The sequence below is a fragment of the Haematobia irritans genome, chromosome 1 (assembly GCF_050003625.1).
Source record: "Haematobia irritans isolate KBUSLIRL chromosome 1, ASM5000362v1, whole genome shotgun sequence".
Lineage (NCBI taxonomy): Eukaryota > Metazoa > Arthropoda > Insecta > Diptera > Muscidae > Haematobia > Haematobia irritans.
The window spans coordinates 185,130,000-185,147,229 of record NC_134397.1 but is presented as its reverse complement, the minus strand read 5'-3'; the positions used below and the strand labels follow the sequence as shown (position 1 = coordinate 185,147,229).

At 27.5% G+C, this 17,230-nt stretch overlaps 1 protein-coding gene and 1 long non-coding RNA gene across 3 annotated transcripts; both read left to right on the top strand.

The window, feature by feature from the left end:
- The first annotated feature begins 6,733 nt into the window (after positions 1–6,733).
- Positions 6,734–7,115, top strand: LOC142219854 (uncharacterized). The gene is made up of 2 exons (XR_012717812.1): positions 6,734–6,955; positions 7,019–7,115. It is a non-coding gene; the product is annotated as an uncharacterized LOC142219854 (long non-coding RNA).
- Positions 7,116–8,012: 897 nt separating this feature from the next.
- Positions 8,013–15,726, top strand: Mlc1 (Myosin light chain alkali). Of its 2 annotated transcripts, XM_075292289.1 has the most exons (6): positions 8,013–8,143; positions 8,437–8,464; positions 12,658–12,963; positions 13,035–13,121; positions 13,539–13,585; positions 15,258–15,726. In XM_075292289.1, exons 1-5 carry the CDS (start codon positions 8,141–8,143, stop codon positions 13,580–13,582), a joined length of 468 nt encoding a protein of 155 aa, XP_075148404.1. In that variant the 5' UTR covers positions 8,013–8,140; the 3' UTR covers positions 13,583–13,585; positions 15,258–15,726. The 2 variants fall into 2 exon arrangements, with proteins under 2 accessions (XP_075148404.1, XP_075148405.1); XM_075292290.1 differs by lacking the exon at positions 13,539–13,585 and having other exon boundaries at positions 8,014–8,143.
- The last annotated feature ends 1,504 nt before the right edge of the window (positions 15,727–17,230 follow it).

The window sequence follows — 17,230 nt, the reverse complement described above, 5'->3', positions numbered from 1 at the left end:
TTCGGAATTACCACATTCCTCATCAGCATCCTCTACTTGCAGCAAAACTATCAACCAATTATCAGAATAAATTCGGGTAATTCACTCAACCCAACGTGAACTACACTTGAACCTCCCGAAAAAGGGTTTGATAGTCGGCTACTGCCTAAACAAATTTGCCAGCATATCTCTTTTCCTTTGCCAAACTCAAATCATTGATTTGTATGTATTTGGCTGGGTTTGTTTTTGAGCGTGCTTCCTCTATCTTCATTCGTTTTGTTTGTTATTGTTGGCTTCTCTTCAATCGTTATTGTTGTTTTTTTGTTTTTTGATCTCAGCTTAAAGCCATGCATTGACTAAACTACAAGTGTAGCTTAACCAACAGAGGAAAAGTATGCTTGTCAAATTTATTTGGGCAAAGCCCTATAGACTGCAAGATGGTTGGATGTACAGCTGTTTCGGAATTACCACATTCCTCATCAGCATCCTCTACTTGCAGCAAAACTATCAACCAATTATCAGAATAAATTCGGGTAATTCACTCAACCCAACGTGAACTACACTTGAACCTCCCGAACCTGCAAGTAGAGGATGCTGATGAGGAATGTGGTAATTCCGAAACAGCTGTACATCCAACCATCTTGCAGTCTATAGGGCTTTGCCCAAATAAATTTGACAAGCATACTTTTCCTCTGTTGGTTAAGCTACACTTGTAGTTTAGTCAATGCATGGCTTTAAGCTGAGATCAAAAAACAAAAAACAACAATAACGATTGAAGAGAAGCCAACAATAACAAACAAAACGAATGAAGATAGAGGAAGCACGCTCAAAAACAAACCCAGCCAAATACATACAAATCAATGATTTGAGTTTGGCAAAGGAAAAGAGATATGCTGGCAAATTTGTTTAGGCAGTAGCCGACTATCAAACCCTTTTTCGGGAGGTTCAAGTGTAGTTCACGTTGGGTTGAGTGAATTACCCGAATTTATTCTGATAATTGGTTGATAGTTTTGCTGCAAGTAGAGGATGCTGATGAGGAATGTGGTAATTCCGAAATAGCTGTACATCCAACCATCTTGCAGTCTATAGGGCTTTGCCCAAATAAATTTGACAAGCATACTTTTCCTCTGTTGGTTAAGCTACACTTGTAGTTTAGTCAATGCATGGCTTCAAGCTGAGATCAAAAAACAAAAAAACAACAATAACGATTGAAGAGAAGCCAACAATAACAAACAAAACGAATGAAAATTTTATTTCTATAGAAAATTTTATCAAAATTTTATTTCTATAAACAATTTTGTCTATAAACAATTTCTATAGACAATTTTGTCAACATTTTATTTCTATAGAACATTTTTTAAAAATTTTAAATCTATTGAAAATGTTGTCAATACTTTATTTCTATAGAAAATTTTGTCAAAATTGTATTTCTATAGAATATTTTGTCAAATATTTATTTCTTAGAAAAATTTTTTTAAAATTTTATTTCTATAGAAGATTTGGTCAAAACTTTATATTTATAGAAAATTTTGTCAAATTTCATTGTTATAGAAAATTTTGTCAAAATTTTATTTCTATAGAAAATTTTGTCAATTTTCTTTTCTACAGAAAATTGTATTGTTCTACTAAAAAATTGTATTTCTATAGAATATTTTGTCAAATATTTATTTCTTAGAAAATTTTTTTAAAATTTTATTTCTATAGAAGATTTGGTCAAAATTTTATTTTATATTTATTATTATTATTTGTATTTATAGAAAATTTTGTTAAATTTCATTGTTATAGAAAATTTTCTCAAAATTTTATTTCTATAGAAAATGTTGTCAAAATTTTTTTTCTATAGAAAATGTTGTCATTTTTTTTTTCTACAGAAAATTTTGTCAAAATTTTATTTCTATAAAAAATTTTGTCAAAATTTTATTTCTATAGAAAATTTGATCTAGATTTTATTTCTATAGAAAATTTTGTCAACATTTTAATTCTATAGACAATTTTGTCAAAATTTTATTTCTATTGAAAATTTTGTCAACATTGTATTTCTATAGAAAATTTTGTTAAAAATTTTATTTCTATGGAAAATTTTTTCAAAATTTTATTTCTATAGAAAAGTTTGTGAAAATTGTATTTCTATAGAAAATTTTGTCAAAATATTATTTCTATAGATTTTATTTATATAGAAAATTTTGTGAACATTTTATTTTTATAGAAAATTTTGCAAAATTTTATTTCTATACAAAATTATGTCTAAATTTTATTTCTATAGAAAATTTTATCAAAATTTTATTTCTATAGAAAATTTTATCAAAATTTTATTTCTATAGAAAAATTTGTCAAAATTTTATTTCTATAGAAAATTTTGTCAACATTTTATTTCTATAGAAAATTTTGTCGAGATTTTATTTCTATAAACAATTTTGTCAACATTTTATCAAAATTTTATTTCTATAGCAAATTGTGTCAACATTTTATTCCTATAAAAAATTTTGTCGAGATTTTATTTCTATAGAAAATTTTGTCAAAATTTTATTTCTATATACAATTTTGTCTATAAACAATTTCTATAGACAATTTTGTCAACATTTTATTTCTATAGACAATTTTGTCAAAATTTTATTTCTATAGAAAATTTTGTAAAAATTTTAAATCTATTGAAAATTTTGTCAAAATTTTATTTTTATAGAAAATTTTGTCAAAATTTTATTTCTATAGCAAATTTTGTCAAAATTTTATTTCTATAGAAAATTATGTCAAAATTTTATTCCTTAGAAAATTTTTTTAAAATTTTATTTCTATTGAAAATTATGTCAAAATTGTATTTCTATAGAAAATTTTGTCAAAATTTTATTTGTATAAACAATTTTGTCTATAAAAAAATTTCTATAGACAATTTTGTCAACATTTTATTTCTATAGAAAATTTTGTAAAAATTTTAAATCTATTGAAAATTTTGTCAATACTTTATTTCTATAGAAAATTTTGTCAAAATTTTATTTCTATAGAATATTTTGTCAAATATTTATTTCTTAGAAAATTGTTTTAAAATTTTATTTCTATAGAAGATTTGGTCAAAACTTTATATTTATAGAAAATTTTGTCAAATTTCATTGTTATAGAAAATTTTGTCAAAATTTTATTTCTATAGAAAATTTTGTCAATTTTCTTTTCTACAGAAAATTGTATTGTTCTACTAAAAAATTGTATTTCTATAGAATATTTTGTCAAATATTTATTTCTTAGAAATTTTTTTTTTAAATTTTATTTCTATAGAAGATTTGGTCAAAATTTTATATTTATAGAAAATTTTGTTAAATTTCATTGTTATAGAAAATTTTCTCAAAATTTTATTTCTATAGAAAATGTTGTCAAAATTTTTTTCTATAGAAAATTTTGTCAATTTTTTTTTCTACAGAAAATTTTGTCAAAATTTTATTTCTATAAAAATTTTTGTCAAAATTTTATTTCTATAGAAAATTTGATCTAGATTTTATTTCTATAGAAAATTTTGTCAACATTTTAATTCTATAGACAATTTTGTCAAAATTTTATTTCTATTGAAAATTTTGTCAACATTGTATTTCTATAGAAAATTTTGTTAAAAATTTTATTTCTATGGAAAATTTTGTCAAAATTTTATTTCTATAGAAAAGTTTGTCAAAATTGTATTTCTATAGAAAATTTTGTCAAAATATTATTTCTATAGATTTTATTTATATAGAAAATTTAGTGAACATTTTATTTTTATAGAAAATTTTGCCAAAATTTTATTTCTATAGAAAATTTTGCAAAATTTTATTTCTATACAAAATTATGTCTAAATTTTATTTCTATAGAAAATTTTGTCAAAATTTTATTTCTATAGAAAATTATGTCAACATTTTATTTCTGAAGAAAATTTTATCAAAATTTGATTTCTATAGAAAATTTTGTCGAGATTTTATTTCAATAGAAAATTTTGTCAAAATTTTATTTCTATAGAAAATGTTGTCAAAATTTCATTTTTATAGAAAATTTTATTTCTATAGAAAATGTCAAATTTTTTTTCTATAGAAAATTTTGTCAAAATTTTATTTCTATAAAAAATTTTGTCCAATTTTTTTTCTATTTGTCCCAATTTTTTTCTGTCAAAATTTTTTTTTACAGAAAATTTTGTCAAAACTGTATTTCTATAGAAAATTTTGTCAGAAAGTTTTGGTAAAATTCAACCAACTGTAACAACTGTGCATGGAAGCCGTCATTTTCATCCGATTTGCTTGGAATTTAATATCTATCTTTGACCTTGTGAACGTTTTTTCCAATATCTGTCCAGGTGTCCCTAACATATTGTAAAGCAGGTTAGATCCATCTAACCGCCGTGCAGCCTAACCAATTTGACAATCACATTTTTACTTCTTTGGTTATTTACTCTTGTGGTTTAAACGACACATGATTTTATGTTCAAATTAAAAAAAAAAATAATAATAATAATAAATATTTTTTTTTGGTGATTAATGATAATTTCGTCTTGGGCATGATTTACATTTTTTAACTAGAAATTAAAATCATGTCGGAATCTTGCTTTGGTTAATTCATCCGTTTGATTTATTTATGCTTGTTTTCATGACAGATTTCTTAAATTTCTTAAATTGAGTCAGATGGATAACTCAATTTAAGGCATTTGGACCAATCTTCCGTATTTTATAAATTAATTTTTAGGAAAAATTGTGTGTGTTATAAAATGACTTTGTTTAAATTTAAGATTATGATAATCATATGATAATTTGTATAACAATTTATTTAGGCAAAGCCGACTATCGAAAACTCTCTTTGGGTAGGTTTAAGTGTAATTTACTTTGGGTTTAGTGAATTACCCAAATTTATTTTAATAATTGGTTGATAGTTTCACTGCAAGCATAGGATGCTGATGATGAATGTGGTAATTCCGGAACAGCCGGAAGAGCTTTGCCTACATTCAATTTGACAAATATACTTTCCCTCTGTTGGTTAAGCTACTCTTGTAGTTTAGACAACGTTTGGGTTTAAGCTGAAATCAAAACAATTATACTGAATTATGATAATCTCTATAAAAATATCATGACTTCCCATGATTGGAAATGGAAAATTATTGATTTACGCATATATTAGACGTTTTAGGAAGAACTTCCAATTATTTGTTTCTAGGAAAACTTTTGGTCTTATATTTGGAATCTTTTGAATCTTTAGAATATTTATATACTGCAAAAGATAATGAAGGAAGCAATCATATAAGAAGAAAGGTATCTACGTTTAAGCGTATCCAATAATAGTTTCACAAAGTTGGGCCAAGTCTAATATATAAGTAATATTAAAAATAGTGCCATTGTACCTAACATAACCTAACCTTAGAATCAAATAATAAAATGTATTTACTTTTATTAAAATAGTAAATTAAAAGTTTTGTAAATTTTGCAATTTAAACTTATTTGTTTTAATAATTTAAAAATGTAATTAAATGGAAAAGGATTGATTTTAGCATATATGGTATTAGAAGTTTTAGGAAGAACTTCCATTCATTGATCTCCGCTCATATTTGGAAATTTCATATATTTATATATTGGAAAAGATATTGAAGGAGGCAATCTTATTACAAGATTTGTACATTTAATCATATTCTATTACAGTTTCATAAAGCGGGACCTACACGCAAAAAAATAATTCTTTCCTCCCAAACGAAATTTTAGACAAACAAAGTTCGTTTCTCATTTGCTTTTCGCTGTAAGGAAGTGTATTTGGAATAAAAGTATATACTTTTTGTGATAAACGTTTATTCTTTTCCAGGATGTAAAAAAAATTTCATAAAGACTACCTCAAAAAAAATTTTTTTTTAGCTAATTGCATTTTCCCTCACACCTTTCTCACTTCCACGAAGTTTTTTAGTTATTAACACCTTTTCCTGTAATACAAACAATGTAGAAGAAATTATACGATTTTATAAATTTTTAAATTTTTTTTACCTTTCGCCTGGACGGAGAATCGAACCGCGGACCATGCACATTGTAAGCCAACACACTAACCACTGAGCTATGTACCTGTTATGGTCATCAATAGATAAATATCCATATAAGTTAAATTTATATAGCATAGCTTGCGGCGCCCACGAACCGAATAAACAAAGTTTATTTACCGGAAAAAACATTTAGTTTGGTACCGTGGAGCAGTGGTAGCTACGTCCGACTCTCATGCCAAGGGTCGTGGGTTCGATCCCTGCTTCGGCCAAAGTTTTTTTTTTTTTTTGTTTTTTTTTTTTTAACATATATTCCAGATATGTTCGGAAGATTTCGAAAAAATGTTCAACATTACATTGTAGTATATTAAATTTTGAACTGTAAAATGTGTCTTATTAAAGACCTAAAGTCAGAAAAGAACAGTGTTTGATATAAACGAAATGGACTGTGTTGTTATTTCAAAAATAAATTTTTTTATTGAAAAAATAAAAATTTTGTAACAAACGAATTTTTTTGGTGATAAAAGTTTAAAATTTTCGAAGCAATTCAAAAAACTCTAACAAAAGAAAAACGTTTTCGGTACACGTTTTCCAAACGTTTTTTTTCTTTGCGTGTAGTTCAATATATAACCTAATTAATTTATTTTGTAGTTGCATTAAAATACAATAAAAATTTTTGTACATTTTCTATTTTAAGCTCGATTGTTTTAATATTTTAAATATGTATCTATTTACAATTTTCATTTTATATAACTTGGCATAGATTAAAGACAATCATAATGAAAACATCGAGTGCAATAGCAATAAAAAGTTGGCAAGGTCATTCTCAAATTATTGAACACTTAAAAGAGACTCATAAAACTCGAACTAATCAACACAAAAAATGGCGGAAAGCATAACAACAAAAAAAAAACCAAATTATTTTCTGGCACAAAGAAGAAAATAATACGAAAAACCAATGGAAAATTATATGTCATAGTAAACTTTCGAAATTTTTAAATAATGATATTCAACACGGTAAGGACAAGAAATTAAAAAAGAAAAACTATAATAACAACTACAACAACAAGATATTGTTAGTATTTCAGCTAGTGAATAACAACAATCTCAGTGTGGCTACATTAACAACAGAGAGTGATGAAAATTATTTTCTATAAAAATAGATCACCAAAGGCAAGGCAAGTTGGAGACGTAAATAGAAGAGCAAAAAAAAAACATTTTTTTTGTTTTAATAGGAAAAAAAATCTACTTGACTGACTGGCAACTACTCATACAAGGTGGAGGTGGTGGCATGAATGTTACCCAAAAATGATTATACATATGAATTATACAGATACCAAAAACATACACACATACAGCCAAACATTTAAACATCTACACGTATTTCTGTATGTTAATGTGTTTATGTATGGACCAAGTCAATAGAAATGCTTGACTAACAATAAGGCTATCTAGCCACCTAGTATTAAGCATTCAACGTTTACTCTATTGAACCAACAACAGGCGGTCGTCTCTTTATTGTTGTTATGTGTTCTTTCTATTTTGCTTGGCGTCTTAGAATAGAATGAAAGAAAACAAATCCAAAATTTCTCTATATGCAGAGCAAACATAAAGGCATACTGCTGCTGCTGCTGCCACCACTATTTGGGTATTTTCGGATGCTTTTGCTATATGCGCAATCTGGTCAATAGTATGTGTATAGTCGGTTATTCTCTTTACTTGACGATCGGTCTCTAGGCAAAACGAAACGATGACTAAATGCCTTCGTTAAATCACAGAGATCCCTATGCCAAATCTCACTATGTATGAACATGTGTACAAGAGAGTATAAATCTTAAAGAGATTTCGTCATTTTATTTTTGTGGATCAAGAGAGTGAGAGTGTATGGTGGGTGGGTTGGGCAACGACGAACTAGCCAAGGTGTGGGGGATATGTATTGAAGTATTTTGCGAAATATTCAGTATGGAGAAAATACGCTGTATGCTTGGCAATACTTAATGGTCAATACTTGTGTGTGTGTATGAGTGTATTGCTCATATTTGTATTGGTGTGAACTTTTGGTATTGGTAGTTTCTTTCCCTGGTATTGGTATCCAAGAATCCACCTTAGAATTACCTTTACAAATTGTTGGCGAAGCAAAGTGTTCAGTCGAGACCGAGCTCATCCGCGAGTTAGTTGCTTTTTCTCAAACAAACATTCAAAATGGTGAGTGTGTTTTGCGTTCAAAAGTGAATGAAGTTGAAAAAAAAAACTGAATAAAATACCAAAGTTCTTTAAAAAAATTAACTAGAAGTGTGAATATTTGTTATATATGAAAAAGAATTTCACAAAGGAAATTCTTTAAAAAATACAATTCTAATAAAGAAAAATCTTAAAAATATAACAAATCTAAAAAAAATAAATAAATGCTGATTTAAAAAAAAAATGTTAACTAAAATACCGCATATTTTTCTTTTTTCGATTCCTTTTACTTCGACATCAATCAAATCTACCTGTAGGCCGATGTACCAAAACGTGAACAAGAAAGTAAGTTTAAAATTGCAACCAACAGCAAATACCAATGGGATATTAAAATAAAACTAAATAACTGAAAATAGTTTGCATCTGCATTACGCAGTCATCTTGGAAAATTCTAACCTCAAAAAAGTTTTTTTAAATTTTTCGAAACCGAAATAAAAAGAACTAAAAGTGTTTAAGTGATAATCAACTAAAAAGTTATGATATCATGGTCATTACAAAAGGACATTTTAGTAATAATAAACAATTTAAAATCAATTTTATATACGATGATATAACCGATATTGAGAAACAAAAGTGTTACCCTATCTCCATACTATAAAACCTACTCTATATGGAATGATCATTTGATCACAGACATACTTAAAGACATTAGAGAATATTGGAAGCTGATGAGGAATATTTTGTGGAAAGTTTGAAAATATGATTCTATTTTAACCTTGTTAATTTTTGTGAATAATAAAAAATATTATATTGTGTTACTTAGAGAAGTATTAGTTACTTTTTTTTTAAGTAACATAATATTATAGAGGTTAATGTTATTTAATTTTAATGCATCATCTAATTTGAAAAATAGGAAATTGGTAAAACTATTGAGAACAATGAGATAAATATTTGATAATTAATTTTTTATAATTATAAATATTAAAATAAAAATAAATTTTAATAACATCATCAAACACATTAACAAAATGTGAAAAAAACAAACAGGAATTAAAATAGGAGCAAAAGTTTCCTTTGTCATAAACCATTAAATTTAAAGGCAAATAAATTAGAATTTATGACAACTATTGTTTCAAATAGAATTTATTAACTCTTTCAGAACGTTAGTTTACGTTTTTGAAAAATGAAAATATTTTTTTTAGCTCAAATAGCTGGATATATAAGATTATTCTTATATTTTTAAATAATATATATTTTTTAATCAAAATATATATTACCTACACCATAGGATTAAAATGAACAAAACAGTTTTTTTTTAACAATTTTTTTAATTGAATAATTTTATTGTTGATAAGTTAAATATTTATTATAACTTGAATATGATAACAACTTCAAGGTCGATTTACGTTATACATAGAGAGGTGTAATTTTTTTATACGGTTACAAAAATATTAAAAATCTTTTTAAACTATTCTCATCTCAAAAAAAAGAAAGAAAAATTACAAGAAGTCGCCTCTTTGAAACAAAATTCTAACCTCACTTTTTTTTACCAAATTTCTATACCACATATAACCTTTGAAAATTTCCTTCTGAAAAAAATGTGCGCCATATATTTTGGCAATGGAGCTTTTAAAAGAGTGGAAATTTCTATTGATTCAGGCAACTAAAAGGCCTATTGAAATGTATAGGATTGAAAAATCTAAAAATGCCTAGAATATACAGAAAAAAACACATACATTTTTTGAGCTATTTTTAAAAGCCTGTGAAAAAACAAACAATCACGAAAAGCAATTATTTTTTCCCCCAAGATTTCTTATTTTCCTTTTTTTAGAGCTTTCCACATAGTTCACATAAACAAAATGAAGAGAATATACTGAAACTACTCTCACACGATTAAAAAGAGCATCATAGAGATTTAAAACAAAAACAACAATCATAACATTTGTATATGCCTTAACATAAGCATTATTTGACCGACATCTGCATCGAATACAGCATCCAAATTATTTGCATATACACATAAATGTTGGGAGCTAACATATATACCAAACGACCCCCAATGCCACATAGATCAAATATAGAACGAACGCATACACGAGCCTCTGCTCACCAAAACGAATGATCGATCATTCGAACGAATAGTGATTGTGTATCCATAAACTACTACTTGTGAATGTATGAGTACGTGTGTGCGATTTTGTGTGGGCCAAAAAAATGTATGTCTAATTTGGGCAAAGCATATGATTGTGAGAATGTAGAGAGAGTCTTTTTCTCTATCTCGCTCTTTAGACTATTGTTGGCCAGAATTATGCTTATATGAGTGTGTTCAAAGAATTTGTAGTATAGACACATTATTTTGGGGTGTCGAATTTCCCGTATTTGTATTTGTATGACATAATACTGAGAAATATAAATACATGTATGTATATGTTTTATATATAATTATATATTATATAGGATATTTACAGCATATATATAACGCCCTCATTGTATTTTTCTGGTATTCATATCTTTCTGCAGTTGTGTATACATATAGAAAGATTTTCACTGTCATTATACAAGAATTTCAAATAATGACCATAGTTTTTTTTCTACAATTTTATTTTTAGAAATTATTAAAAAATGTTTTTTCTTCGAATATTTTAAATATGCAAGAAAATCATATTTTTTTTTTTATTGAGAGGTGAATTTTTTTAAGTTGCATATATTAATCCATTCAATGTGTGTTTACACATAGTTATGCATGTTATGGTATTTAGGCCATGGAATCCCAAACAATACGATTTTATTGATTATGTTTTAATTGAATTTGGCAAAATTTTATTGCAAACAATTTTGTTAAATTTTTGGGTTAAGTATATACGCATAATGGTATAGCCTTTATGTTTTTAATTAGAAACCGATTTGTTTACACTTTGTGCTCCTTTGTATGAGTACGAACTTACGAATGTATTGGCAATTTTAAATAATTTATTATGAGTTTCATAATTTTCGTTTTTGAAATATTTTTCAAAATATTTTGTATTAATTTTTTATGTTAATAAGGAAGGACAAATACTTAAAATCAAAAAACCTTAGTGGACCGGTGCAACGCTTATGCAATTTCGAAAGAATTTTCCAATATTGGATACTCATTTAATTGAAATCCTTAAATATTATGGAAATTCCAATCAATTTTGATATGAAATGCTAATACGCATTTGGGCAAACTCGTGTATACTTATTTCCTTATGAACCAAGTAAACTAATACCATACACATCTCCATGTTTACCATTATAATTGTAGAGAATATTTTTACTATAAGAATCTTCAAGCCACCGTAATGCCTTGAGCGCCTTGAAGTTCAATGTTTATTGATTCTATGCCGGACTCTGATATAACAAAGAAAATGTACTTAAACCTTTCATTAATGTGAGTCACAATCATTACTGATTGTTTGCTAATGCTGCAGTGAATATTCTTGGTTTGTGAAGGGCTAATTTCCATACCGTTCAAAATTTTGAGTTTTCGGTGGTTGCGTATACTTATTACTACATATACGCTAGCTAAATAAAATAAATCATACGCCTAGTTTTACAATTGCATCTTTCTACAGGAAAAAAGTAACATTCAGTTAAAATCAACCAGCTAATTAATTTTTGTTAATTGGCTTGACAGTTAAAGCCTAACGCAACGACATGAAAATGACCGTAAAAGCTCTCTTAGATTTTGCCCCCTACGAATTTTTCTAATTTTTTTCGTTTTCTCTACCAATAGTTTTACAATGCTCGAATAGAATTTTAATGTTTTTATTATAATACATATTTCCCGTTTTGTTTTTTAATGTATTAATGTTTAGTAGTCATACTTTAGATAAAAATATTATTTCTTCTTGAAATATTTGTATACGCCCCAATGCACAGATGTCTGTATAATAAAATAAATCATACGCATTAATGGTCGTCACTTCGAAAATTTTGACGTTTCACGTTTCGAGTTTCGAAATTGCTTTTTTAATGGGACCACCAACTACCAATTATAAAATTGTAAAAACAAGTTTGATTTATGTCCATGCCTGGCTTATAATTAGAAACGTCATACATGCATCGCAAATATTGTGGTTAAAATTAGGTCATAAATTATCAATAATTATTCAATTCCATTTAGTTTTTCTTGCTATTGTGAAGAGTATTTGTCATTATCATAAAGGAGTAACTCGCAATTGTTTTTTATTCAATAACCTATTTTAATTTCTATTTAAGAACAACTTGTATGTTTGATATTTTAAATTAAGTCCACTGACAAAATTGTGCAGGAGTGCGTATACGTATTATAATCTGCTTGCCTGTATAATAAAACTAATTATACGCATCAACGTTCGAAAACATGTTTTTTAGGTTAGAATCCTAGACAATGAATCAAAATTCAAAATCTTTTGCAATCTAATAAAACAAGGCAAACTATTTTCCATAACATATCCTTTTTGGTATAGTTATTATTTCTTCTTATATACATCAACAAATAAATAACATTTTTTTCTATTCTATGAAAACTCTAGATATCGAATTCGTATTCGAAGTCATGGGCACTGGTGCCGATGGTATTGATGCCTACGACTTGGGTGATGCTCTTCGTTCCCTCAACTTGAACCCCACTTTGGCTTTGATCGAAAAGATGGGTGGCACCAAGAAGCGCAAGGAGAAGTACATCAAGTTCGATGAATTCCTCCCCATCTACTCCCAAGTCAAGAAGGAAAAGGAACAAGGTTGCTACGAAGATTTCATTGAATGTTTGAAATTGTACGACAAGCAAGAAGATGGCACTATGCTCTTGGCTGAATTGCAACACGCCCTCCTCTCCTTGGGTGAGTTAATACAAAAATAAAAAAAAAACTGATGAACAGAAAATCTAATGATTGTTTGTGATAATCCACAGGTGAATGTCTTGAAGATGAACAAGTTGAAACCCTCTTCGCTGACTGCATGGACCCTGAAGATGATGAAGGCATGATCCCCTACTCTCGTAAGTTTTCTTCCAATTTTGTTTTCTTAAGGAGGCAAAAATGTTTTCAAACCCGATTGTCATTGTTTTGTTTATATATCAATATCTATGGTGTCCTATAAAATGTTTTTTCTCTATTTTTTGTGTATTTCATGTTTTATTTATGTATGTGTGTGTGATACACCTGGCACCTTGAAAATCCCATTTTGATTTGTACCTGGCACTTGTGGCAACCAACTTTGAATGTGTGTGATCTTGACACCAATTTATTTTAATGTGCACCTATGTTATCCCTCACCTCAAAACAAAACAAAAAAAAAATGAACAAAAATATCGCAAATGCACTTTTTCCTGAACCACCACTATCCATCCCATCCCGATACCCTTGATATCACAATCCCATGAAATTCTATGCACTACCATTCCAACGAACCACAGAATTCATCCAAAGATTGATGAGCGATCCCGTCGTCTTCGAATAAACTGTAAGTATTTTTTTTTTTACAAAACAAACATGGTAATAAAAAAATTTAGCAACTGGTTTAAATGATAATATTCTAACTACGTTGAGGTATGTTTTAGGGATTTAGGTTGAATATGGTGTTGAAATCTACGTTCCAGTTGTATCCCTTAAATGTTATGTTTGTTTTTTCTGTGATCCATCGAATCCATTTGTATGTTCAACAAACATAAAGACATTATAAAAAGAAAAATATGTAGGGATAGCGACATCTATATATCAGAAAATTGTTGATTTTTTTATAATTAAATTTTTTTTCCATAATTCAAATATTAGCAATAAATTAAAAAGTTAAAGTAAAACTTTTTAGTTAATTTCGATATTCAAAAATATAAAAAAGTAATTGGTCTTTAAACAAATTGATTAAAAACATTTTTTCATTGATTTTTTGTTTTAATTAAAAAATCAAATAAATTTTTAATTGGTAATTTTGTAAAATTCAATTAAAAATTTTATTGGATAAAAATTTGGCAATATTTTTTCTGTGTGGGTATCGATGCTTTTACCCAATCAAAGGTATTGCTTTTAGGGATATATGAAATTAAGAAAAGAGGAGATAACTTACAAAATATATTAACATTTGAATTCATTAATTGATTTATGGAAATTAAAAACGTTTTAGAGACATACATATACATATATACATATATAACATATACAGAAAAGATTTTAATTCTTTCCTTTTTTTCAATATTTAAAATAGAGCAGTTATTCTAAGCAAAAATAAAAAAAGTCATGCTATGAAAATTAAGAGAATATTTCTCTTAGGTTAATAAATTGTACACCCAAAAAAAGGGGCTCTAATTCCAACTGAACTTTATTTTAATTCATGAAGATTAGTTGATTTAAATTTTGCACAATATGAGTAAATGTTCCTTATTTGAATAATTTTTTTCTAACTTTAATGACGTGAACTAAAAATAAGAAAAAAGTTGTATACAAATATAGTGCACAATTTTACTAAAAAATAAAATAGTTCATATTTTCCTCAAATGACAGAAGTTTGCTAGAATTGAGTTCATAAGTCTCTCAAATGAATAAATTTTACTAAAATTGTACCTGTCTTGAAATTCGTACAGCGGTAAAGACTTTTTAAATCCATTTTTTTCTTTCAACATATGAAATTTTCTTAAATTACAGAAAAAATTAATTATTTAAAATAATTTTTCTTCAATTTGACAAAAAGTATTAACTTATTTGTAACATGTTGCAATTAGAAAACTATTTTAGTTAAAATTTTCTAAAATAAACCTACATTTTCTTCCACGGGGGGTTCACTTTTTTTGGGTGTAGTATTTTGGTTGAAGCAACCTAAGTTTCGGCGTTCAACTCTATATTCGAAAATTTCTTGCCAATGATTATTCTTTGAGATCTGACATATAATCTTGAGCAATTGGAAATAATTCAAAAATAATTTTTTGATTTTATAACTGATATAGAAAACATTAAAATTATCAATGTAAAATTCCATATGTTAAATGTCAAAGATTGTCAATTATTTTTTTTTTTCAAAACCTTTCTCAATTGCTTTGTATTGAGAGGAGTTTTCACTTTTAGCTATAGTTTTTTATACGATTTTCCAAATGTCAATACTAATATACCCATTTTGTATTTTCTTTTTTTTTCTTCAATTACAGCATTCCTTGCCAGAATGTGTGACAGACCCGATATGCTATAAATTTTTGATCGAACATCTTTTTAAAAATTCAAATAGCTACCCAGATACCATTCTCCATCGATGTTATTCGACAACAACAATATAAAATAACCATCACTACTCTCTCTCGTAATAATTAATTTTAATAATTTAATTAAATTAATTAAAAGAAACATGAAAAAAGAAGAAAAAAAACAAACAAAATCATAGTTTTGATGAAAATCATGAAAAGCAACTACAAACAAAGAACATCATTAAAGTTACAGCTAATTTGCTCGAAACATCTGCAAATTTAAATATTTTCATTTTTTTCTAAGAATTTTTTTTAAGAAAAATAAATCAAATCTTAAGAAAGCAATAATTATTATAATTTTAACACACATAAAACAAATACTTATATGAAACATGATAAAAAATCGCAAAAAAAAGAAGAAAAATTTAAAAAATTATTCTGTTGTTCATTTTTTTCAAAGAGAAAAATTAAATTAAAATACCATATTTTAATAAAAACTGATATAGTAAACCAAAAAAAAAAACCCTAAAAAAGAGAAGAACAATAACAACATAAAAAAGTGTAGGCAAAAATGGAATAGGACTTCAAATGTTGTTTGGTTTAACAAGAAACTACATTCAGCTACTTCACTTCTTCCTCCTCTCCACACACACACAAACACACTTTAGCACTCGCAGATCATTCTCAGATACTCTCTACTTTTTTCCCCACACAGGCTTCACTCGCACACAAGTAAAGTACTTTAAAGTTACCATCTGTGAAACCCAACCCCATTTTTCTTCTCGTAACAAAGAAATAACTACATCATCCAAAGGCCATTTTTTTGAAAAAAATTCTAAATAAAATATCCCATAAATTTGTTTTTGGCTAATTGGTAAAAAAACCAGATCTTCTAACATTCTATAAGTTAGCCAACCAATTGCTTTTGTTACGAGATATTCTAAAGGGTCTGGTTTTTAAGAAAGGTTTAGCTTTTATATTACACTTAAATTAGACTTTTTTTAATTTAATAAATTTCTGGATAAAAACTACAAACACTTCAACACATTTATTTATGAACAAGGTGAAGTTTGTCGTGTGCTTGTTCTTGAAGAAATATATTTTTGTCTCAGAGAAAGGTTGCTATGGTCAAAACGTTTCTAACATGCAATAGAGATGAGTTCTCTTTAATTGGGAGAGTCAATGTTAGGCCTGTAGATGTCACTGAGAGTTATATGAGTCATATATAATATCTCCAAACGTCAATACCCAAGAAAGCACAAAGAGAGAAATGTTCTCCAAGACTCAAATTCATTTATACACACATAACACGATCCCCTTTAATTTGCCTCTTTTGTCATATACTATACTAGTGGTGACATTTAAGGAAACAAAATCGAACATACTGGGCAGTAGAGGGCTTTGCAGCCACATTGGAAACGTATTTGGTGAAAAAACCGAACATAGTACTCACCTCAAAGCATAAATATTCTTCAAACATATAGTAGCTTTAAATTTGGTACAGATTAGTTTTGTTATACCAACTAGGGAACCACCGTGGTGCAATGGCTAGCAAGCCCGCCTTGCATACACAAGGTCGTGGGTTCGATTCCTGCTTCGACCGAACACCAAAAAAATTTTTTTCAGCGGTGGATTATCCCACCTCAGTAATGCTGGTGACATTTCTGAATGTTTCAAAGCTTCTTTAATTGGTTTCTCTGCAATGTGGAACGCCGATCGGACTCGGCTATAAAAAGGAGGCCCCTTGTCATTGAGCTTAACATGGAATCGGGCAACACTCAGTGATAAGAGAGAAGTTCACTACTGTGGTATTACAATGGACTGAATAGTCTCTGTGAGCCTGATACATCGGGCTGCCACCTAACCTTACCTAACCTAACCTATACCAATTATCATGGGATGGTGATGGTGGGAGTATAATAAGTCTTCTATTCCGTTTG

Excerpts from the sequence above, each read along its gene's own strand:
- Mlc1 (XM_075292289.1), top strand. Across the intron at positions 8,465-12,657 it reads ACCAAAACGTGAACAAGAAA|ATATCGAATTCGTATTCGAA; the intron begins GTAAGTTTAAAA and ends TGAAAACTCTAG. Across the intron at positions 13,122-13,538 it reads AGGCATGATCCCCTACTCTC|AATTCATCCAAAGATTGATG; the intron begins GTAAGTTTTCTT and ends AACGAACCACAG.